General features: G+C 50.4%; 1 protein-coding gene across 2 annotated transcripts in view; it reads left to right on the top strand.

Annotated features, from left to right (window-relative positions):
• The window catches only part of uroc1 (urocanate hydratase 1), a 138200-nt gene that overhangs the window by 48293 nt on the left and 64136 nt on the right, over positions 1-25771 (top strand). For both annotated transcript variants that reach the window (XM_038812118.1, XM_038812119.1), the window contains exons 7-8: positions 234-300; positions 12372-12515. In XM_038812118.1, coding sequence (XP_038668046.1) covers positions 234-300; positions 12372-12515 — 211 coding nt within the window. The remainder of the gene's footprint in view (positions 1-233; positions 301-12371; positions 12516-25771) is intronic.

Here is a 25771-nt window from a genome sequence, read left to right as displayed (position 1 = left end):
CGTGATAAATTGCCCTTAATGTCCAAATAAGTAAGGAGGGGTAATTGGGTGATGGGGATTATGTGAAAGTGAGGACTTAAGCAGGTCGGTGCAGACTCGATGGGCCGAATGGCCTCCTTCTGCGCTGGATTTTCTTATGGTCTTAATACCCCTGTAGTTATCAGCGGAGGCTTTCCTGATCTGTAGAGGTGAATAATTGAACTAATTTGAGATTTTGCTTGTTTTTGTCTCAGGTATGGACAGATGACTGCAGGAAGCTACTGTTATATTGGACCACAGGGGATTGTCCACGGCACTGTGGTAACTGCTGCTTAAACCTCCCTCATTCACCAGGCTTTTAATGAACTCTCCTGATATCTCCCTATGTGGCTGGGTGGGGGGTTTTGTTTCTTAGCGTTCCTGTAAACCACTTTTAAAAAAAAATAATTTTTATTAAGATTTTCACAAAATATAAACAACAAAACAATATTAACAGAATAAACATTGTAAAAACCCCAGAACAACACCCACCCCCTACAAAAGCAACGACTAAATCGAAAACAAAAAAAAGCAAACAACAGAAAGGAAAGAGATAACACCCGCCACATCCCACAAACCCATGTACACACTTCTCCCTCCCCCCCAAACCCAATCCCCCCCCCCCGGGGTTGCTGCTGCTGCCGGCCTATTTCCCTACCGTTCTGCCAGGAAGTCCAGGAAAGGCTGCCACCGCCTAAAGAACCCCTGTACTGATCCCCTCAGGGCAAATTTCACCTTCTCCAATTTGATAAACCCCGCCATATCATTGATCCAGGCCTCCACGCTTGGGGGCCTCGCACCTTTCCATTGAAGCAAGATCCTCCGCCGGGCTACTAGGGACGCAAAGGCCAGAACACCGGCCTCTTTCGCCTCCTGCACTCCCGGCTCCACTGCAACCCCAAAAATGCGAGTCCCCAGCCTGGCTTGACCCTGGATCCCACCACCCTCGACACCGTCCTTGCTACCCCCTTCCAAAACTCCCCCAGCGCTGGGCACGCCCAAAACATATGGGCGTGGTTCGCTGGGCTCCCCGAGCAACTAGCACACCTGTCTTCGCCCCTGAAAAACCTACTCATCCTCGTCCCAGTCATGTGAGCCCTATGCAGCACCTTGAACTGTATGAGGCTAAGCCTCGCACAGGAAGAGGAGGAATTCACCCTTTCTAGGGCATCCGCCCACGTTCCCCCCTCAATCTCCTCACCCAGCTCCTCTTCCCATTTACCCTTCTGTTCCTCCACCGAGGCCTCGTCTTCCTCGTGTATTACACGGTATATGTCCGAAATCCTCCCTCCTCCAACCCACACCCCCGAGAGCACCCTGTCCCGTACCCCACATGGGGGCAGCAGAGGGAACCCCTCCTCCTGCTGCCTGGCAAATGCCCTAACCTGCATGTACCTAAACATGTTCCCGGGGGGAGCCCAAACTTCCCCTCTAACTCACCCAAGCTCGCGAACCTCCCATCCACAAACAGGTCCCTCAACCTCCTAACACCTACCCTGTGCCAGCCCAGAAATCCGCCATCGATGCTCCCTGGAACAAACCGATGGTTCCCCCATATCGGGGACTCCATCGAGCCCCCCACCTCTCCCCTATGTCGTCTCCATTGCCCCCAAATTTTGAGGGTAGCCGCCACCACTGGGCTCGTGGTATACCTCGTTGGAGGGAGCGGCAACGGCGCCGTTACCAGCGCCTCCAGGCTCGTGCCCACACAGGATGCCATCTCCATCCTCTTCCATGCTGCCCCTTCCCCGTCCATTACCCACTTACGCACCATCAATGCGTTGGCAGCCCAATAGTACCCACAGAGGTTGGGCAACGCCAGCCCCCCCTATCCCAGCCCCATTCCAAGAACACCCTTCTCACCCTCGGAGTCCCGTGCGTCCACACAAATCCCGTAATACTCCTGTTAACTCTCCTAAAAAAAGGCCTTCGGGATAAGGATTGGAAGGCACTGGAACAGGAACAAAAACCGCGGGTGCACCATCATCTTGACGGACTGCACCCTCCCCGCCAGTGACAGCGGTAACATATCCCACCTTTTGAACTCCTCCTCCATCTGCTCCACCAACCTTGTGAGGTTGAGCTTGTGCAGGGCCCCCCAGCTCCCAGCCACCTGGACTCCCAGGTACCTGAAGCTCTTCCCTGCCTGTTTCAGTGGGAGCCTACCAATACCCTCCTCCTGATCCCCTGGATGCACCACGAACAACTCGCTCTTGCCCAGGTTGAGCTTATACCCAGAGAAGCCCCCAAATTTGCTGAGAATCCTCATCACCTCCGGCATCCCCCCCACCGGGTCCGCCACATCCAGCAACAGGTCGTCCGCATAAAGCGACACTCGATGCTCCTCCCCACCCCGCACCAGGCCCCTCCAGTTCCCGGACTCCCTCAATGCCATGGCCAGGGGCTCAATCGCCAACGCAAAGAGCAAGGGGGACAGGGAACACCCCTGTCTCGTCCCCCGGTACAGCCGAAAGTACTCCGGCCTCCTCCTATTCGTGGGTACACTCGCCATCGGGGCCTCATAAAGCAACCTCAGCCAACGAACAAACCCCTCCCCAAACACAAACCTTTCCAACACCTCCCACAGATACCCCCACTCAACCCTATCAAAGGCCTTCTCCGCATCTAACGCCACCACTATCTCCGCCTCCCCTTCCATGGCCGGCATCATAATGACATTGAGGCGCCTTCGTATGTTGGTATTCAACTGCCTTCCCTTCACAAACCCCGTCTGGTCCTCGTGAGTGGCCCCCGGCACGCAATCCTCTATTCTTGTGGCTAAGATCTTTGCCAGCAGCTTGGCGTCTACATTTAGCAGCGAGATCGGCCTATATGACCCACACTGCAGAGGGTTCTTGTCCCGCTTAAGGATCAAGGAAATCAGTGCCCGTGACATAGTTGGTGGCAAAACGAGTATTCCCTGGCCTTTGGCCTCGCAAACCTCCACGGATCCACCCCTCCCATCTGATCCATAAACCCCCTCAACACCTTAGCCGCCGCCGGCCTCCTACCCGTCCGGGACTTGGATCGATCCAATGGGGGATCCAGCACCGTGTTGAAGTCCCCCCCCCCATGATCAGGCCCCCCACCTCCAGGTCCGGAATGCGGCCCAACATGCGCCGCATAAACCCCGCATCGTCCCAATTTGGGGCGTAAACATTGACCAACACCACCCGCTCCCCCTGCAGCTTACCACTCACCATCACATACCTCCCGCCACTGTCAGCCACCACCTTCAACGCCTCAAACGTCACCCTCTTTCCCACCAGGATCGCCACCCCCCGATTCTTCTCATCCAGCCCTGAATGAAATACTTGGCCCACCCACCCCTTCCTCAGTCGAACCTGGTCCGCCACCTTCAGGTGCGTCTCCTGAAGCATGGCCACATCCGCCTTCAGCCCCTTCAAGTGCGCAAACACCCGGGCCTGTTTGACCGGCCCATTCAGCCCCCTCACATTCCAGGTTATCAGCCGGATCAGAGGGCTCCCTGCCCCCCTCCCCTGCCGACTAGCCATAACCCATCCCCTGCCCGCCACTGGCCAGCGCCCCTCGCTCGGCCTGTTCCCCGCGGCGGCAACTCCCCCCCCCAGTACCCCCTGCATACTCTAGCTCCTTCCTGGCCATTTCAGCAGCAACCCGGTACCCCCCCCCAAGCTAGGACCCCTCCTAGCCGCGCCCTCCCCTCCGCAGCACTCCCGTGAGCCAGCTAACTTCTGCTGACCCCAGCGACTCCCGCCACACCTCCGACCCCTCCCCACGTGGGACTACTCCTCCTCCTTCATGCCCATCGACTGGCCCTCCTCCCCCCACCCCCCTCGCTCTTGCGCGGGAAAATAACAGCCAGCAAAGGCCCGCGCTTCTCAGCCCCGACCCCGCCCCCCATCATCCCGCAGCGCAGGAAACCAGAGAAAAGCCCGCGCTTTCGCCCTGCCCAACCCCGCCTCCTCTAGGGTAACTCCCATTGCCAGTCCCCACCACCAGCTCCCCGCACTCCCAGTTTACCTCCCTGCCCGAACCCGTCCACCAGACACATACAAAAAGACATAAAGACATCGCCCCACCCACCCTAAAGCCAACACACATCCTGCATTAAACAGAGAACCCCCCCTCCAGAGAAAAAAATTAAACACAGTTACATTTTCATACAAATCCCCCATCCTTGATCCTCAGTTTGAGTCCAGTTTCTCGGCCTGCACAAAGGCCCACGCCTCCTCCGGGGACTCAAAATAATGGTGCCGGTCCTTGTAGGTGACCCACAGACGAGCCGGCTGCAACATGCCAAACTTCACACTCCGTCTGTGGAGCACCGCCTTCGTCCGGTTGTACCCGGCCCTCCGCTTAGCCACCTCCGCACTCCAGTCCTGGAAGATCCGCACCTCCATGTTCTCCCATTTGCTGCTCCGCTCCTTCTTGGCCCACCGGAGCACACACTCACGATCCACGAACCGGTGGAACCTCACCAACACCGCCCGCAGCGGCTCGTTCGGCTTGGGCCTCCTGGCCAGAATTCTGTGGGCCCCCTCCAACTCCAGGGGCCCCTGGAAGGACCCAGCTCCCATCAACGAGTTCAGCATAACGACCACATAGGCCGCCAGGTCCGACCCCTCCAGCCCCTCCGTGAGGCCCAGGACCCGTAAATTCTTCCGCCTCGACCGGTTGTCCAGCTCCTCGAACCGCTCCTGCCACTTTTTATGGAGCGCCTCGTGCATCTCCACCTTCCCCGCGAGGGCCGCGGCCTCATCCTCCCTTTCGGAGGCCTGCTGCTGCAGCTCCCGGATCGCAGCCCCCTGGGCTGTCTGGGTCTCCATCAGCTCTCTGGTGGTAGCCTTCAGCGACTCCAGCAGCTCCACCTTAAGCTCCTGGAAGCAACGCAGAGTTGCCTGCTGCTCCTGCGCCCACTGCCTCCACTCCTCCGGGCCTCCGCCGGCCGCCATTTTGTTCTCCTTCCCCCGCTTTTCCAGGGGCGCTGCCATCGCTTTTCTGCTCACCCCACTCTTGGTCCGGACCATAGAACCCTGGGGATCTACTGCAGACCCCTTCCTGCAGGAGGGGGGAGGTGATACCAGGGGACCGGGCGTACATTACCACGGCCAGGTTCGCTTCCAATCCCAAGTTCAGTAGGTTCAGAGATCATCTGATTGCGTTGTTGCTGGTTTGATCGGGTAGATAAAGCATCCTGGACCATTACTTACCTTATAATCTTAATTATTGTCACAGGTTGGCTGACATTAACACTGCAATGAAGTTACTGTGAAAAGCCTGCAAGAGGCAGGGAGAGGGTGTTGTGGGGTGGGTTGGAATGAGAGGCTGTTGGATGGAGTTTGCACGTCTCTTGGAAAGACTGGGGGCAAGGGCAGTCTGATTGTGGGCAGCACGGTAGCACAAGAGGATAGCACTGTGGCTTCACAGCTCCAGGGTCCCAGGTTCGATTCCCCGCTGGGTCACTGTCTGTGCGGAGTCTGCACGTTCTCCCCGTGTCTGCGTGGGTTTCCTCCGGGTGCTCCGGTTTCCTCCCACAGTCTAAAGATGTGCAGGTTAGGTGGATTGGCCATGCTAAATTGCCCTCAGTGTCCAAAAAAGTTAGGAGGGGTTATTGGGTCACAGGGATAGGGTGGAAGTGAGAGCTTAAGTAGGTCGGTACAGACTCGATGGGCTGAATGGCCTCCTTCTGCACTGTATATTCTATGTTCTATAATTGCTGGATTGAATTTGATGTGCGTGCTAGGCCCAGGAGGTTGTGAAAGGCCTCGCTTTCTCCCTCAAGTCTAAGCGAGCCCTTGCCCGGGTGCAGCTGTTGTGTTTGGGGACACTCGCCCGGCCACAGTTAAAGTTGTAAAGCTGAACGGCAATGAAGCCCCAAGTCTCACCACCAAAACCACTTCATTAGAGTAGATTGGTCACCCAACATTTCCCAGTTCTGTCTTTCAGAGAAACGTAACAACTTTTTACTGTTGCCCTTTTTTGGTTTGAAGTCGAGGAAACTGGGTGATGTGCGTTTGGATGGATTGTGAGAAATGGAGTGATTTTGTGAGAAAATTATCAAACCGGCAGATCTGGACTGGAAAACCCGGAGAAACTGAGTTAAAATCCCACCAGCACAGCTTGAAAAGTTGGATTCAATTTCAAAACAAAATCTGTAAATAAGAAAGAGAAAGTGACCACAAAGCTGGATTGCTATAAAAGTTCACATGGTTCAGGATTGACCCTTTAGCGAGGGATACCTGCCCCCTGACCTGGTCTGGGCTGTCCCGTCACTTCAGAACAAGCATCAATGGCGTTTATGTTTAATTACCGTGGAAAAGGCCGAGAGGCATTCGGTTTCATCAAACCTGTTAACACTGATTCAACAGAAATGCTGACTCAGGGTGAAATAGAAGCCAGTCTTCATGTCAGTGTCACCCCGATCCAGAGAGTGAACTCGATTAGATATGTTTTCCTTTCTTCTCCGATCCACTTAAGAGACGTGAACATAGTCACCACCTTCTGGCTTTAGGTATCAGTAAGCTTTGCTAACAAACTCTTGCTGAAAAACAATTCAACACAACGTGGAACACATGGGATGTGATACTGAGAGAGCAACATTTCTTATTCAGTCTGGAAGCTCTCCTCACCCTGATTAGCAAAACTCCACATCAACTTTTCAAAATTGGATTTGATACAGATACAGAGCAAAGCTCCCTCTGCACTGTCCCCATCAAACACTCCCAGGACAGGTACAGCACGGGATTAGATACAGAGTAAAGCTCCCTCTACACTGTCCCCATCAAACACTCCCAGGACAGGTACAGCACGGGGTTAGATACAGAGTAAAGCTCCCTCTACACTGTCCCCATCAAACACTCCCAGGACAGGTACAGTACAGGGTTAGATACAGAGTAAAGCTCCCTCTACACTGTCCCCATCAAACACTCCCAAGACAGGTACAGCACGGGGTTAGATACAGAGTAAAGCTCCCTCTGCACTGTCCCCATCAAACATTCCCAGGACAGGTACAGCACGGGGTTAGATACAGAGTAAAGCTCCCTCTACACTGTCCCCATCAAACACTCCCAGGACAGGTACAGCACGGGGTTAGATACAGAGTAAAGCTCTCTCTACACTGTCCCCATCAAACACTCCCAGGACAGGTACAGCACGGGATTAGATACAGAGTAAAGCTCCCTCTACACTGTCCCCATCAAACACTCCCAGGACAGGTACAGCACGGGGTTAGATACAGAGTAAAGCTCCCTCTACACTGTCCCCATCAAACACTCCCAGGACAGGTACAGTACAGGGTTAGATACAGAGTAAAGCTCCCTCTACACTGTCCCCATCAAACACTCCCAAGACAGGTACAGCACGGGGTTAGATACAGAGTAAAGCTCCCTCTGCACTGTCCCCATCAAACATTCCCAGGACAGGTACAGCACGGGGTTAGATACAGAGTAAAGCTCCCTCTACACTGTCCCCATCAAACACTCCCAGGACAGGTACAGCACGGGGTTAGATACAGAGTAAAGCTCTCTCTACACTGTCCCCATCAAACACTCCCAGGACAGGTACAGTACAGGGTTAGATACAGAGCAAAGCTCCCTCTACACTGTCCCCATCAAACACTCCCAGGACAGGTACAGCACGGGGTTAGAAACAGAAAAACGCTCCCTCTGCACTGTCCCCATCAAACACTCCCAGGACAGGTACAGCACGGGGTTAGATACAGAGTAAAGCTCCCTCTACACTGTCCCCATCAAACACTCCCAGGACAGGTACAGCACGGGGTTAGATACAGAGTAAAGCTCCCTCTACACTGTCCCCATCAAACACTCCCAGGACAGGTACAGCACGGGTTAGATACAGAGTAAAGCTCCCTCTACACTGTCCCCATCAAACACTCCCAGGACAGGTACGGCACGGGGTTAGATACAGAGTAAAGCTCCCTCTACAGTGTCCCCATCAAACATTCCCAGGACAGGTACAGCACGGGGTGAGATACAGAGTAAAGCTCCCTCTACACTGTCCCCATCAAACACTCCCAGGACAGGTACAGCACGGGGTGAGATACAGAGTAAAGCTCCCTCCATGTCTTATATCAATGCCAACATTAGTTGAATGTGTCTCTTTCTCCCAGGGTGAGTTTTCTATTTGCCTGAATTTTGTCCTCTGATTTCCCAGTTTTCTGCCACAACGCCAGGGATCTGTTTGAAAATATCCCAGATTCATTCCCATTCCACTTCTCCAGTCAAGAGCGAGAGTCCTATTTTCACATCATCCTGGGATGGATATAAAGCCAGTTGACAGAAATATAAGCCGTGATACTGTCTCCACATGACTGCTGGAAGTCAACAGTTACAATCTCACTCAAATAATTGAGATGAGTTGCTGTTATTTATGGGCTGTTTATTGGAGACACATGTTGCTAAGTTGCTGTCACATCTGTTCATCTTTATTCTTGTGACGCACGATACATTATTGGGATTTTGGCAGCAAAGTAATTGAATTGCAGATAGCCCTCATGCTGCAGAATCACTTTGACTGGTAAATTGCTGTTCCATCCATATCCAGCGGCTTCTCTCAATGGCTTTTGTCTTCAACCCCATGGAAGACACATGGACACCCATTGAGGCATTTCTGTGGGACAATCGATGACCTCAGGATACCTAAAGCACAGTCGAGACAATGGGGTACTTTCGGAGTGCAGTCATTATGGTGATGTATCAAAGACAGCAGACATTGTATGCACAGCAAGCTTCCATAGACAACAACAGGACAAATAACAAGATCATCCGTTTTAGGAATGATGCCTGACATAAACATTAATCTGGCTGCTGGTGAGAACTCCACTGGTCTTATTCTAATCAAGACTATGGAATCTTCACATTTAACTCAGAGGGCAGGTGGGGCCTGACCCTGGTGTCTAACCCAAAACGCTGCACCTCCAACAGTGCAGCACTGCCTCAGTACTGACCCTCTGACAGTGCAGCACTCCCTCAGCACTGACCATCTGACAGTGCAGCACTCCCTCAGCACTAACCCTCTGACAATGCGGCACTCCCTCAGCACTGACCCTCTAACAGTGCAGCACTGACTCAATACTGACCCTCTGACAGTGCAGCACTCCCTCATTACTGACCCTCTGACAGTGCAGCACTCCCTCATTACTGACCCTCTGACAGTGCAGCACTCCCTCAGTACTGACCCTCTGACAGTGCAGCATTCCCTCAGTGCTGACCCTCTGACAGTGCGGCACTCCCTCAGTACTGATCCTCTGACAGTGCAGCATTCCCTCAGTACTGACCCTCTGACAGTGCAGCGCTCCCTCAGTACTGACCCTCTGACAGTGCGGCACTCCCTCAGTACTGACCCTCTGACAGTGCGGCACTCCCTCAGTACTGACCCTCTGACAGTGCAGCACTCACTCAGTACTGACCCTCTGACAGTGCAGCATTCCCTCAGTGCTGACCCTCTGACAGTGCGGCACTCCCTCAGTACTGATCCTCTGACAGTGCAGCATTCCCTCAGTACTGACCCTCTGACAGTGCAGCGCTCCCTCAGTACTGACCCTCTGACAGTGCGGCACTCCCTCAGTACTGACCCTCTGACAGTGCGGCACTCCCTCAGTACTGACCCTCTGACAGTGCAGCACTCACTCAGTACTGACCCTCTGACAGTGCGGCACTCCCTCAGTACTGACCCTCTGACAGTGCAGCACTGCCTCAGTACTGTCCCTCTGACAGTGCGGCAGTCCCTCAGTACTGACCCTCTGACAGTGCAGCACTTCCTCAGTACTGACCTTCTGACAGTGCAGTGCTCCCTCAGTACTGACCCTCTGACAGTGCAGCACTCCCTCAGTCCTGACCCTCTGAAGTGCAGTGCTCCCTCAGTACTGACCCTCTGACAGTGCAGCACTCCCTCAGTACTGACCCTCTGACAGTGCGGCACTCCCTCAGTACTGACCCTCTGACAGTGCAGCACTCCCTCAGTACTGACCCTCTGACAGTGCAGCACTCCCTCAGTACTGACCCTCTGACAGTGCGGCACTTCCTCAATACTGACTCTCTGACAGTGCAGCACTCCCTCAGTACTGACCCTCTGACAGTGCAGCGCTCCCTCAGTACTGGCCCTCTAGACAGTGCGGCACTCCCTCAGTACTGACCCTCTGACAGTGCGGCACTCCCTCAGTACTGACCCTCTGACAGTGCGGCACTCCCTCAGTACTGACCCTCTGACAGTGCGGCACTCCCTCAGTACTGACCCTCTGACAGTGCGGCACTCCCTCAGTACTGACCCTCTGACAGTGCGGCACTCCCTCAGTACTGACCCTCTGATAGTGCGGCACTCCCTCAGTACTGACCCTCTGACAGTGCGACGCTCCCTCAGTAATGACCCTCTGACAGTGCAGCACTCTCTCAGTACTGCACTGCGTGTATTGACCTGGATTGTGTTCAGATCCCTAGCGTAAGATCTGATCCCAGAGCCTCCTGAGTTAGATTTGAGAGAGATTGCAACCCACTAAGTCATGACTGATATATTTTCCCGAGTTTCGTCGTTTACTAAACTCCTGACTTGCTTCATTATGGGTCCATCTCCAGAACAGCTATCATTAACTGCTTCAATTATTCATCTTTTTTTCCCATGGTTCGGATGGCCTGATAACCTCTATCCACCTGTATCCCTTAATCAGCTTGATGTAGGAGCTGTTTCAGTACCTGTGTATTGAGTCAGCTTCCACATGGGGTTATTCCCTGTGGCTCAGCTCAGTATAGAAGGTACAAACATGACAACCTGGACAAAGATGGCTTATTTAATCAAGGTTGTTACGTGACAACGGAGAACAGGCTCGATATCGGCCAAGACCTGTTCTGCCGAACTGAGACCAGAACTCAGTACTTATACAATGTCCAAAAATCATTAGCTCACCCCAGTTGGACGCGATCCAATCCCTGAAGCTGCTACTTTTAAACTTATCCAATAGAATTGCAAGCAGTGTTTAAACTTCACTCAATAGAATTGCAAGCCACCCATGATTGATCCTCATCCTGACAGCTGTGTCCAATCCCAGCAGCCTGTGCTGATTGTTTGTGAGAAACAAAACAACAGAACCAGCACCCTGGATTGTTTCACTCTTGATTACTTATTACTGCTATGTCCTAAAAATACATGTTTAATGGTTAATAATGATTACTCGGTCCTATAATTCATCTCAATAAAATAGCTTATGTAAAATTACTCTAGTGGCATGCTAACTATTCAGTTTCAAGAGGTATCATCACTGAACCCCCGCCCCCCCCACTTCACACCCGTCTTGCCAGCAACATATTTAAACCCTTGTCTGCTCAGATATCAGTAAGAAGTCTTACAAAACCAAATTAAAGTCCAACAGGTTTGTTTCAAACACAAGCTTTCGGAGCGCAGCTCCTTCCTCAGGTGAATGTTTTTTAAAATTTTTAATTTAAAATTTTTTTTTCACGATGCCCTCGATGTAGCCAAAGAGGTTCTCACACAGGATCCCATTGCCTGAAACGATAGGACGGCCTGGTGTGTTGGCCTTGTGTATTTTCGGGAGGCAGTAGAGATCTCCAATGCGGGGATTACGTGGGATGAGAGCGCGTAGGGTGCTCTGAAGGTCTGGATCCAAGGTCTTGATCAGTCTGTTGAGTTGGCGAATGTGTTCCTTGGTTGGATCTGCGGGTAACTGTCTGTAGTGTTCCTGGTTGTTCCTGGTTGGATTCACCTGAGGAAGGATCAGCGCTCCGAAAGCTTGTGTTTGAAACAAACCTGTTGGACTGTAACCTGGTGTTGTAAGACTTCTTACTGTGCTCACCCCAGTCCAACGCCGGCATCTCCACATCATGCTCAGATATCCTTCACTCATACAGAGGTCTTCACTGTAAAGCACTTTGAGGTGTCTAACACTCATGATTGTTTCTTTTATTCGTGACCTTCATGTCTCCGGCTGACTCTTTCGGAATTCTGTCACGGGCTGTGGGCTTCACTGGCAAGGCCAGCATTGTTGCCCATTCCTAATTGCCCTGTGAACAATTAACAGTCAACCACATTCTATCTGAATTGGAGTCACGTGTGGGCCAGACCAGGTGAAGACGGCAGATTTACTACCCTCAAGAAGCATTAGTGAACCAGATGGGTTTTTACAGCAATCGACAATGGTTTACTCAGACAAATTCAATTCCAGATTTTAAAAAATTAATTGGTGGGATTTGAACCCATGTCCCCGGAGCATTAGCATTAGTTTTTAGCCCAGTAACATTCCCACAATGCCACATGCAGAACACCAAGTTATGAGCAACAAATATAATTCTAAGATCAAATTGAGTGTGTTCAGGTGTTTGAGTCTGTATCTGTTTGTGTTTCAGCTGACAGTATTGAATGCAGGCCGACGCTACCTGGGTTTAGACAACCTAAGCGGCAAAGTGTTTGTGACATCAGGACTAGGCGGAATGAGCGGTGCCCAGGCCAAGGCAGCGGCCATCATCGGCTGTGTGGGAGTGATAGCAGAGGTGAGCCCATTTCCTGTGCTCTGTGCCACCAACATCTTGTCTAATCTGCTCTGAGAAAACATTAATAAACTGGGAGAGACAGGGGATGGAGAGACATTTTTCTATCTACCCAGAGTGACCTTCTCTGACATAACCTACCTTCCAATGACCTTCCCTCCAATAACCTTCCCTCCAAAGACCTTCCCTCCAATAACCTTCCCTCCAATGACCTTCCCTCCAATGACCTTCCCTCCAATGACTATCCCTCCAATAACCTTCCCTCCAATGACCTTCCCTCCAATGACTTTCCTTCCAATGACCTTCCCTCCAATAACCTTCCCTCCAATAACCTTCCCTCCAAAGACCTTCCCTCCAATAACCTTCCCTCCAATGACCTTCCCTCCAATGACTTTCCCTCAAATAACCTTCCCTCCAATGACCTTCCCTCCAATGACCTTCCCTCCAATAACCTTCCCTCCAATGACCTTCCCTCCAATGACCTTCCCTCCAATAACCTTCCCTCCAATAACCTTCCCTCCAATGACCTTCCCTCCAATGACCTTCCCTCCAATGACCTTCCCTCCAATAAATTTCCTTAAATAACCTTCCCACCAATGATCTTTCCTCCAATAACCTTCCCTCCAATAACCTTCCCTCCAATAATCTTCCCTCCAATAATCTTCCCTCCAATGACCTTCCCTCCAATGACATTCCATCCAATGACCTTCCCTCCAAATAATCTTCCCTCCAATGACCTTCCCTCCAATGACATTCCATCCAATGACCTTCCCTCTAATAACCTTCTCTCTGATCACCTTTTCCCCAATGGCCTTCGCTTCAATAACCTTCCGTCCAATAATCTTCTCTCCAATGACCCTCCATCATTAAGTGAGAAATGGGGCTGGTCATTGATGAATGTGCATTGTTCAGTTCCATTTGTAACTCCTTTGGATATTGAAGCAGTCCGTGCCAGCGTGCAGCAAGACCTGGACAACATTCATGCCACGCAAGGGCCGGGCAATGACTATCTCCAACAAGAGAGAATTTAACCATTTTCCCTTGTCAGTCAATGACATTACCATCACTGAACCTCCCACCATCAACATTCTGGGTGTTACCATTGACCAGAAACTTAGCTGGACTAGCCAGGTAATTTCTGCAATGACAAGGGCAGGATAGAGGCTGGGAATTCTGTAACAAATAACTCACTTACTGACTCCACAAAACCTGTTCACCATCTACAAGTCTGATTGAATACTCTCCACTTGCCTGGATGAGTGCAGCTCCATCAACACATAAGAAACCAGACACCTTCCAGGACAAAGCAGCCCTCTGATCGGCACCCCTTCCCCCACCTCGCTCTGAGGGCCAGCGAGGGAAATCAAGGATCCTGGTCTTTCTCTAGTTTCTGAGCCCTTTTAACCTCCTCCCTCAATCATACATGTTGAATATGTGGTCGGCTGTGTAAGGGTTAGAGGGGATGCGGGTTGAAACCTGTTTTTCTAATGGCAGCATTGGTGACAGATCAGTGATTAATGTCATAATCTGCCCACTCTGCGTACCTCTGGGAAACGTTTGGTGTGTTTCTATAATGATGTACAGGCACCAATCATAAAGGATGTTGTGGGTTCATTTAGTTAGACTAGGCACATGAGAACATTTATACAAAGCAACAAAGTTTGAAAACAGCAGAGCTGGGCTGTGTGTTCTGCTCAAAGAAAAAGTGAAATGAGAACTGGATTTGATGACACACTTCCCTTCTAGTGATGTCATGCTGCAATCCATTAAAAGCATATTACAACACTCTCCTTTTCTTTTTAATCATACTTTCCCTCCTTCCAAAGAAGTTTATCTATTTACAATGCATTACATAAGTGTCCAGGACAGATGAATCTACGAGTCTCTGAAGTGTAGGTGATCTGCTGGTACACCCAGATCTTGTACCGGTGACCTTGTCCGGAGGTTTCTTTATTTGTTCACAGCGACATGTGGGATTGTCATTCTTGGCTGTCGTTCCTGGTTTTATTTGGGATCTTGTCCTGGGTACAACGGGACTGTATAGTGGCTGAGGAGCTGGAATGGATCTGATTTGTCCTCAGTGATGCCTCACCATTGTATCATTGGACACAATGATTTTGTTTGACCTGGGTCCAGAACAAATCCTTGTCACCTGAGCTGCACCTTTTGTGGGATCCTGAATGTGAGCTTGTCTAAGTGTCAATTTGGCAATTCTGCACCCTCATTTTTATCACGCACATTGGTCATCGTCCCTTCCAGTTTTAAAAGTTACTCGCTAATTACTAAGAGAGTGATATTGGCAAGGGTGGGTAAATTTATACACACTGATCTGCCAAACTTGAGGTCTGTCCACATTTGGGAATTAGGGATTTCACAGTGCAAGTTATCCATTTAGCTGGGCCGTTAGCTCTAGGGTAATGAGGAGAAGTATTGTGATCGATATTCCACTTCTCACACATATCCAAAATGGCTTCCCAATAAATTCTGGACTGTTATTCACAATGATCTCTCCAGGCACACCAAATAAACTCAAAATAGCTCTTAGATTGTGTGTGACGTACTGTGCAATTGTCGAATAATGGGGTATATGGTAAAGTAATGGTCAATAATGATGAAGTCAGTGCTGTGGACATGCGAGAGGTTGGATGTGATTTTTGATAAGGATGAGTAGGAGCTTCATATGGAATGAGTGGTTCTTTGTACTGACCTGGAAAATGCTCTTGACCTTCCTCACACTTCTTGACCACAACTTCAATGTCGTTGCCCATAACCGGCCAAGAGACTGTCTCTCTGGCGAGTCTTCTTATCCGATCTTTGCCCATGTGTGAGTGATGAAGTTGGTAAAGAATATCAGATCACAAAGATCTGATGACCTGCGTGCCTTTAGAAATGACTCCCTGGGAGATTGTCCCAGAAAGGCCAAAATGGTCTCACTTGTTCAGGGTCTTGCTGAATTGAATCAGGCCAGCCTGCAATGGTGGGGCTGGATTCTCCAATAATGGGGCTATGTCCCCACGCCAGCGTCAGAACGCGGTCATTTCACTGGACTTTGCTTAAGAAAGTCCAGAGTGATTCTCCAATCTGCATTGGGGCTTGCAGGGCCCCGGAGCGCTCCTCGCAGCTCTGGCTGCGGATATGGGACACTGCACTTCCAGTCGGGAGTCTGCGCATGGGCACGTCGGCGGCCTGGGGCGTCCGCCCCGTGCGACATGGCGGACTCACACCACGGACCATTATCAACGAAGTAGGTCCCCCCAAGATCGCGTGCGCCCGCGGATCGGTGCCGCCCAATTGCTGCCCTGGCCATCTGTGAGGCCCCCTCCCCCCCGGTGAAGGATCCCCCTGACCCCCACCTGTTCCCGACAGGCAAAACATGGTTAGAACCACGCCATCAGGAACTCGGCCAGTTTTCCTGGGGAGAATCGGCGTGGGGGCCTCTGTCAACGGCCCCTTACCTGCGCCGCATAGACCGCGCGTGCGCGCGATTTGCGGCGATTCTCCGGGGACTAAAGAATCGTGGGAGCGGCATCAGACCGGATTTCGTCTTAAACGCCCATTCTCGCTCCCGCACCGATCGCGATCTTGGCACAGAGATCGGAGAATCCCACCCCTGGTTTTCCACAGTTTCTGTGTGTGGAATCTTTCACAGCTGCTGCTTGTAGCTGCTGCCATTTGCTTTGCACAGAATGTACCAGATCAATTGGGAGAACATCTTCAAGATCAACATCAATTAAGTTAACTTGTAGAACCAAGGATATAACTTCAGTTCTCGTTAATAATAATAATAATAATAATCTTTATTGTCACAAGTTGGCTGACATTAACACTGCAATGAAGTTACTGTGAAAAGCCCCTAGTCTCCACATTCCGGCACCTGTTCGGGTACAGAGAGGGAGAATTCAGAATTCACCCAACAGCACGTCTTTCGGGGCTTGTGGGAGGAAACCGGAGCACCCGGAGGAAACCCACACAGACACAAGCTGTCACTGAGAAACACATTGACGATGTTCAGCTGTCTTTATATTTGCAACAGTCTGCATCTGCTCATGAAGCGGTCTCTGGATTCGTGATGAGGGAAACTCGAGTCGATTGACACGGATGTTTAACCTGATTCTGAACCAGTCTTCCAATCTAGTCCAGGTTTTGGGGGGAATCCTTTAGATTTTCTGTTAATTAATGCTGATGTGTTCCGCCTGTGTAGACCTTCATTCCCGATTGATAGGTGAATGTTTACAGCTTGCTTGTCTGGTTTAGGCAGCCACGCCTCTCTACGCTGTATACACATTCTGAATTCGGATAGCAGGTCAGCTGTATCCAATTCAAACTGGGGGATTTTGTGGCCATTTTGACAACACCCATTTGGAATTCCTCCCCTGACCGTACCTGGGATTAGTGTTTCTGTGTCTGCTTTTGTGGACTTTTCCGAAGCTCAGTCTGTTAGAATCACAACCTTCTCTGGTCTGATTATTTTGTTGCTACCCCCCCTCCTCGCTACCGATCAGGCCCGCACCCCGGTCATTCGCCTTTCCTGAGGGAGCCTTCCTGGTTCAGGTCCTCTCAATGCACTGTCCCAGAAACTGAACTCACAGGCTGCACGCTGCAATCTCACCACGAGGAATCTGCCTGTTTACCTGTGCTGTATCTAAGCACTGTGCCTTCCAAGCTTTTGTACACAGTCGCCAGGTTGCAATTTCAACACTCTCCGACATTGCAGCTCCATTGTAGCCTGACCAGAATATCGAGGGTCATCTCATGCCATGGAACATGATCTAAGACTGTTCACTATGTCATACCTGTACTTAATCTTGTTAATGTCAGCTGCTGGACTGAGCACCATTTGTATAAAAGGAACCATTTCTGCACGCGTGGTGTGTTTCTCTAATGATACACATGTGCCAATCACTCATAAGGTATTTGGCAAACACGTTGTGGGTTCATTTATTAAGACAAGACACATCAGTACAGGTCTTCATTGGGTATAAAGCTTGAAGACATCAGAGCTGTGTGTGCGTGCTCTGCTCAAAGCACAAGTCAAACTAAACTGGATTGCATGACATACTTCCCTTCTAGTGATGTCATGCTGCAATCCCTTAAAGATATTTTAAAACATGTGCCTCGAACCCGTCACCAACATGGCAGCCAGCCCCCGGCTAACACACTTTGCAATGTGTGCATATGCCACAAACTCCATTTCAAATAACGCAAATTCACCCCGAATCCCACCATCTGGTCCTTTTTGTTTGTAAATCTTGCTGAATGCAAATTCAGTGTCTTCTCCCTGGTCACTTATATTCATTCTGGGACCGCATAGAAACGCACATAGAGAATAGAAGCAGAAGTAGGCCATTCAGCCCTCTGAGCTGCTGCCCCACTCATCACGATCATAGCTGATCATCAAATTCAAGGTACATCTCTGGGCTACACACCATCGATAGGGAGGAGGATGGGAAGGGCCCTGTTGTGCTGGTAGTGAGGCAATAGGCACTCTAACGTGTTCTGCAGGAGCCTCCGGTCATGTGTGAAGTGAAGAAAGCTCCAACTGAACAGAAACAAAACAAACAAGTCCCAACACAAGGTAAGCATGAAGGAAACCAGGGCATCCTACTCAACTATTGATTGCTGTTCTTCAGAACAACAATATTGAATGGCTGAATATCCTGTCAATCAGGGTGGCCAATGCGACAGATTGCCATTGACCACTCAGATTGCCGGCTACCCAACAAATGGGACTGTGCCCTTCCCCTCCCTGGTGATCAGCACCATGTGAACCCCCCTCTCCCAGGCCCTGCTCCCTCCAACACCCATACACAGAGACAGCAGTGTGTATAATATACCAGATACACTGCAACAACTCAACGTCTACAACACTTTCAAACCCACGGCCATTGCCACTGAGAAGGAGAAGGGCAGCAGATACCTGGGACACCAACAACTGCAGGTTCCCCTAAGGCTACTCACCCCCCTGACTGGGAAATATATCGGCCGTTCCTTCACTGTCGCTGGGTCAAAATCCTGGAACTCCCTCCCTAACAGCACAGTGGCTGTACCTACATCACACGGTCTGCGGACGATGGCTAATAGATGCTGATCTTGCCAATAGTGCTCACATACCCAAAAACAAATAATAATCACAGCCGCTACCAGGTGCTGTGTTCAAGTTGCTGCTTGTTTAGGGGAGAGGAATTTGGCAAAGTTTGAGAATATTCCTTTTCAGCTGAAACATTGCTAAGCTGCCTTTTCAAATGGGAAGATAAGGATCACTGAGCAAGTGTTTGCATTGAGATACAAGATGCTCATTCACTCCGGGGGAAAGCGCAGAGGCAAGACAAGACAAGCACGTTCCCCTGACTGTCCTGATTCACCTGAAAATCAACACATTCTTTCATTGAGGCCAACTTCCTTCAACAGTAAGAACAATGCAGCAATTGCTAATCGCCCGCAGCCTCCTTTTGTTGTTAATAACCGGACTTTCAAACCAAGGGCAGGCAGAGTCAAAGGAAACCATGTTGCTTGGCAACATACCTGGCGAGTAAAATGTTTTGGGAGGAATGGGGGGGGGCGGGGGGGGGGGGGGTGGTGACAGAATGTTCCGGTCACTGAAGGTTCTGGAAACTGATGCTTCTCTGAGGCAAAGTGTTGATTGGAAATTCAAATTGCTTCTCTTTCACCCTCAGACGCTGACCGGACTTTGCCAACGTGGACATCCTGGGTTGGCCATTTTCTTTCCCAACTTGAAGCATTAAACCTGACTTTACATCAGGAATGGGTTCGTTGCTGGGTTTCTAACGCTGAGCTGCTGTATTATACTGGGGTGGAGTTACGCCGGACTGTGTAACCGACCCCAGTTTGTACAGACCCTTAGTCCAGCTCCACCTGGAGTGAATCTGTTGCCCAGCCTCCACTGGATCAGGAGTCTGGCCATGGATCGGAATGGGCTTCACATTGGGAGTTCCGAGCTGAGATTCAATCCAGGGACTGACATGAATATCCTGTACTGATTGACAAAGTGGGTGCATCTCCAGGCAGCTTGTCCTCCCAGTATCTTCACCCAGAACGCTGCCTCCATTAGTGGCAGCCACTTCCCTCCCCCTGAAGGTGCCTCCTGGCGACACGGCCATTCCTGCTAGCATTGCCGGTACTGCCGGGGCGGTTGGGGGCCCTTATCCTGGGAGCCACTCTGAACAGAAACCTCTCCTACCCCCCACCCCGCTTCCAGAATCCAGCTACCTTCCCTGATTGGATAGTGCTTCCTGAGGTGGATTCTTAATTGATTGCCTTTGGGAAAGACACACCTGGCGTCCCACCAGAGCCGAGTGTCTGACCGGAATTTATCCAAATGTCAGAAACGGTTGCACAGTGGTTAGCACTATGGCTTCACCGCTTCGGGGCCACAGGTTCGATTCCCATCTTGGGTCACTGTCTGTGCGGAGTCTGCACGTTCTCCCCATGTCTGCCTGGGTTTCCTCCGGGTGCTCCGGTTTCCTCCCACAGTCCAAAGATGTGCAGGTTAGGTGGATTGGCCATGATAAATTGCCCCTCAGTGTCCAAAAAGGTTAGGTGGGATTGCTGGGTTGGGGGGATAGGGTTGACTTGTGAATTTAAGTGGGGTGCTCTTTCCAGTGACCAGTGCAGATGGGCCAAATGGCCTCCTTCTGCACTGTGCATTCTATAATTGTATGATTCAGAATTGTCACATTAATAGCAAAATCCAGCTGGTTAGCTCTGACTCGGTCTCTGCAGGTACTGCCCTGGCCTGCTGAATATTGGCAGCATTTTCCAGGTTCCATTCTGGTCACACCAGCAGTTGATTGTTGTTGGGTTCAGGATATGAAGGGATCTGGAGCAAAGGCAGCTAAATGGAGTTCAAGTCAGCCAGGATCTAGCAGAATGGTGGTGCAGATTCAAGGGCTGAATGGCCTTCGCTTGTTGCTATGGCCAACGTACCTTTAGTGCAAACCGGTCTGGGTGTGTGCAGGGGCTCCCTTATTGTGACTGAAGGGACCAGGGCAGCTTTGTGTGCCCCAGTTGCAAATCAGGTGACTGTCATTATTTTTATTCAAAATTTTTGTCAAAAACATAATTTTTGCATAACCATGTGCAACCATTAACATAACAAATCAAAAGTCAACCATATGTACAAAGAAAATGATACAACGTAATGATTAAGTTCCTCCACTGGGGCTTCCTCTGCCTCCTGACGTTCCCGGTAGATGTCCGACACCTTCCCCTCCCCTACCCAGGTGCCGGAGATCACCCTGTCCTGTATCCTGCGTGGGGGTAGCAGCGGAAATGACACCTCCTGTTTTTTCAGAAAGGCGCATACCTGAAGGTATCTAAAGTGTTTCCGGGGTGGGGGAAATGAATTTCTCCTCCAGCGTTTTCAGGCTGGGAAAGGTCACGCCCATGAACAGGTCCCCCATCCTTTAAATGCCTGCCCTATGCCAGCTTTGAAACCCTCCGTCTATCTTGCGCGGGACAAATCTGTGATTGCTGCGTATCAGGGTCCAGACTGAGGCTCCCTCCACCCCCAGTGCCTTCTCCACTGACCCCAGATCCTTAATGCTGCCACCACTGGAGGAGTAGCGGGCCGGCGAGAACGGCAGAGGTGCCGTTACAAGTGCCCCGAGGCTGGTACCTTCACATGAGGCCGCCTCTAGCCGCTCCCACGTCGACCTCTCCCACAATACACATTTCCTAATCATGGCTATGTCAGCCCACCAATAGTAGCTGCAAGAATTCGGCAGCGCCAGCCCACCCCCTCCCCGACTGAGCTCTGGGTACAGTCTCTTTACTCGCAGGGTCTTATTTGCCCATACGAATCCCGAGATAATCTTGTTCACTCGTTTAAAGAAGGACTTAGGGATGAAGTCCTTATTGACCCAATGCTGGTTTAGCACACTGGGCTAAATCGCAAGACCCGACGCCGTCGTGAAACCTGGAGAGGTACACGATGGCGTCGGAAGCCTCTCCCGGCCCCCTTTTCTTCCCTACCCGGGGGGATAGACGGTGACGGCGGCAGTGGCCGTACCGGGAAACTCGGCGGCCGGGCCTTGTCCCTGGCTTCAAGGCCCGGCGCGCCAAGAATGATGCCGCGGCGGTGCCTAATGGCGTCAGCCGCGCATGCGCGGGTTGGACAGCTCAAACCCGCGCATGCGCGGTTGCCGTCTTTCCCCTCAGCCGCCCCACAAGACATGGCGGCTTGATCTTGCGGGGCGGCGGAGGGGAAAGAGTGCATCCCCTTGAGACGCCAGCCCGACGATCGGTGGGCACCGATCGCAGGCCAGTCCCCTCCCGAGCACGGTCGTGGTGCTCGATCCCCGTTCCGCCCCCCACAGGCCCCACACTTACCTGGCGCGCCATGTTCACGACGGCAGCGACCAGGTATGGTTGCCACCGTCGTGAACAGGTCGGGAACGGCAGGCCGCTCGGCCCATCCGGGTCGGAGAATCGCTGGTCGCCGTTAAAAACGGCGGCCCGCTTTTCTCCAAGCGGTGTGTCGGAAAACCGGCCATTTTCGGGGGGGGTGGAAGAATAGCGGGAGGAGCGGGAGCGGACCTCCCGCTATTCTCCCACCCATCGTGGTTGCGGAGAATCGCGGCCATTGCCCTTGGTCCCCAACTCCAAATCATCTATGTAAATTGTGAACAATTGTGGGCCCAACACTGATCCCTGAGGGACACCACTAGCTACTGATTGCCAACCAGAGAAACACCCATTAATCCCCACTCTTTGCTTTCTATTAATTAACCAATCCTCTGTCCATGCTACTACTTTACCCTTAATGCCATGCATCTTTATCTTATGCAGCAACCTTTTGTGTGGCACCTTGTCAAAGGCCCCTTTCTGTGCTGTAACCATTCTGTGAATCTCTGATTGCATCTACACGATTCAAATCAACCACTCCCTGTGGAAACGAGTTCCACATTCTCACCCCTCTCTGGGTAAAGACATTTCTCCCGAATTCCCGATTGGAATTATTGAGACTATCTTATATTGATGGCTCCTACTTTTGATATTTCCCCACAATCGTGTGCAGACTAATGACCAGGAATGTAGAGAAACTCTGATTGGCTGATATCTGGTGGAGGGTGCAGTCACTTTTGACCCTATTGTTAGAGGATGGTAGCTCAGCGAAAGCAGAATCATTAGCGGAGGCTGCTGGCCAGGAAAATTGGGGAAGAGGTTAACAGAATCACAGAATGCTCAAAGCACAGAGGAGGTCATTCCTGCCCGTCGCGTCGATGCTGGTTATGATCTGAAATTGTTGAATTCAATGTTGCATCCAGAAAATTGTAACGTACCCTTATACAAAGATGAGGCACTGTTCTTCCAGCTTCTAGCTGATTAAACACTTATTATAATCAACTTCAACACTTGGTTCAGTAGTTCCCTGTCGTACTTTTCTCTTAGAATTTCTCCCACTTGCTGTATCCTCCCACAGATAATTCTTTACCTTCTTCCTTCCATCCCCACTTTTCCTGACTGTATTTTTTTAAACCCCCATTGCATTACTAAATGGTTTCAGTTCTGACAAAAGATCTGAAACATTAAATGGGTGGAATCCTCCCCTTCCGAAGCCTGAGTCTGGTGGCAGGAGAGGAAGTAGGCGGGGAATGGGAAGACGTGGCATCGTGTCCCCGTTCAGCCCATTACTTACACACCCGTGTGGAGCACGGCAATTCTTACTGCAGGGGTAGGCAGATAGCCACGTTCTCCGCCATTAACTCAGGGGGCTGTAGGTCTGAGTGACATGCCGGTGTCTCCTATCTCCCTTTAACCTTCCTCCCAGGTTCACCCTACTCCACCCACCCCCACTTTCCAGCCCTCACACAATTCATGTTACCAGCACCTGAAATGACATAGAGCAAGTGAAAAGAAGACACAGAGACAGTCACCATCACCTTTTTCAGCCTCCCGTGTTTGGTTCTAGCTATGGTACGGGGAAGAAACTGATTGTGAATTATTCTACTTATAATAAATATCTTGTAAAGGTTAGGTTATGGCAGGGCAGCTCGGCCGAGTGCAGTGTGCATCCTGTGACATGTGGGAATTCATGAACGCATCATCTGTCTGTGATAAACAGATCTGCAGGAAGTGTCACCAGCTACAGGTGCTTGAGCTCTCCGTCTCGGAACCCGAGCAGTGACTGGAGTCACTTTGGTGCCCCGGCGATGTTAAGAACATGGACCGGATGTTTAGGGAGGTGGTCACACCACAGGTTAGGAAAATGCAGGTAGAGAAGGAATGAGTGACTGCCAGGGACTCTCAGAGAACCAGGCCGTTACTTCAGGAGGGCCCTGAGTTGATCTTGTTCACTAACCGGTTTTCCATTTTGGAGACTGGTGACTGTGATGGTTCTTTCGTGGATGCAGGAAGAGCCAAGTCTGTGGCACCATGAGCAGCTCAGCTGCATAGGAGAGGAGAAAGAAGAGTGGGAGAGCAATGGTGATCAGGGATTTGTTCGGGGAAGAGACAGCCGCTTCTGCAACCGTAGACGTGACCCCAGGAGGGGGTGAAGCCTCCCTGCCGGGGTCAGTGACATCACAGAGTGGCTGCAGGACATTCTTCTGGAAGGAAGGTGATCAGCCAGAGGTCACGGTCCACACTGGGAGCGACATAGGTCGGAAGAGGGATGAGGTCCTGAAAGCTGATTTTAGGGAGTTAGGCAAGAAATTAAAAAGCAGGACCTCCAAAGCAGGAATCTCAGGATTGCTCCCAGTGCCAAATGCCAGAGAGCATAGGAGTGGGAGAATTGAGCGATTGAACATGTGGCTGGAGAATTGGTGTAGGAGGGATTGAGACTGGTTCTGGGGCAGTTGGAACCTGTGCAAGGTGGGCAGGTTACACAGGAGCGAGACTAATATCCTTGCGGGGAAATTCACTGGTGCTGTTGGGGAGGGTTTAAACCAGATTGACAGGGTGGAGGAAACTGAAAGGGAGCTCGGATTGGAAGGAAGGAAAACTGGTAACAGGAAGTGGTCAGTGAAATTAGAAGGCAGGGGAGGTAAAAGCAACACTCAAATAGGATCAGAATGTGGCACAATATTAAAAAGGCTCAGTCAATGGAACTCTCTGAATTTACGCAAGGTAGATGATGTGAAGGCAAAAATAGAGGTTAATGGGTAGACCTAATTGCCATTAAGGAGATATGGATACAGGATGATTGTGACTGGGAACGGAATAGTCAAGGATATTTATCATTTCGGAGGATAAACAAAAAGAAAAAGGAGGTGGGGTAGCGCTGTTAATAAGGGACGAGATCAGTACATTAGTGAGAGAGGATCTTAGATTGAAGAATCAAGATGTAGAATCAGTTGTGTTGAGCTAAGAAATAGCAAGGTGCAAAAAACATTGGTGGGAGTTGTTTAAAGGTCACCAAACTGTACTGATGATGTTGGGCACAGTATAAATCAATAAATTAGAGCTGCACATAACATGGTTAATACAAAGGGCAATTTCAATTTACACATAGGCTGGGTAAATGAAATTAGCACTACTGCTGTTGCAGTTGAATTCCTGGAGTGTGTGCAAGATGGGTTTCCGGAGCAGTACATTGAAGAACCAAGTAGGGATCAGGATATGTTATATTTAGCATTATGTGATGAGACAGGGCTAATTAATCATCTTGCTGTAAAGGAGTCTTTAGGAAATAGTGACCATAATATTATAGACTTTTAAATTTCGTTTGAAAGTGATTCGGTTCACCCTGAAACTAGGGTCTTAAATCTGGAGAAAAGGAAACTGCGAAGGTATGAGGGGTGAGTTGGCTCTGGTGGATTGAAAAATACATTAAAAGATTTGACAGTAGAAACACAATAGTGCGTATTTAAAGAAGTTTTACATCGTCCACAATTATACATTCCACTAAGAGACAAAAACCCAACAGGAAAGATAATCAACCATCACAAAAGAAGTTAAAGATTGCATGAGATCAAAGAAAGTAGCTCATAAGATTGCCAGAAAAAGTAGTGAGCCTGAGGATTGGGAGCAATAATTTAAAATCTAGCAAAGAAGGACCAAAAAGCCGATAAAGAATGGGGAAAGAGAATATGAATGTAAGCTGGCGAAAAAAATAAAGGCGGAGTGTAAAAGCTTCTTTAGGTATTCGAAAGGGAAAGATTAGCATGGACAAATGTGGGTTCATTACAGACGGAGACAGGAGAATTTATAATGGAGAAATGATGGAGAAATTAAAGAATTACTTTGTGTCACGGAGGAAAATTCAGAAAATCTCAGAGATACTAGGGAGCCAAGGGACT

This window comes from Scyliorhinus canicula, chromosome 11 (assembly GCF_902713615.1).
Source record: "Scyliorhinus canicula chromosome 11, sScyCan1.1, whole genome shotgun sequence".
Taxonomy (NCBI): domain Eukaryota; kingdom Metazoa; phylum Chordata; class Chondrichthyes; order Carcharhiniformes; family Scyliorhinidae; genus Scyliorhinus; species Scyliorhinus canicula.
The sequence above is the reverse complement of the archived record's forward strand: the minus strand, read 5'-3'. Positions and strand labels throughout refer to the sequence as shown.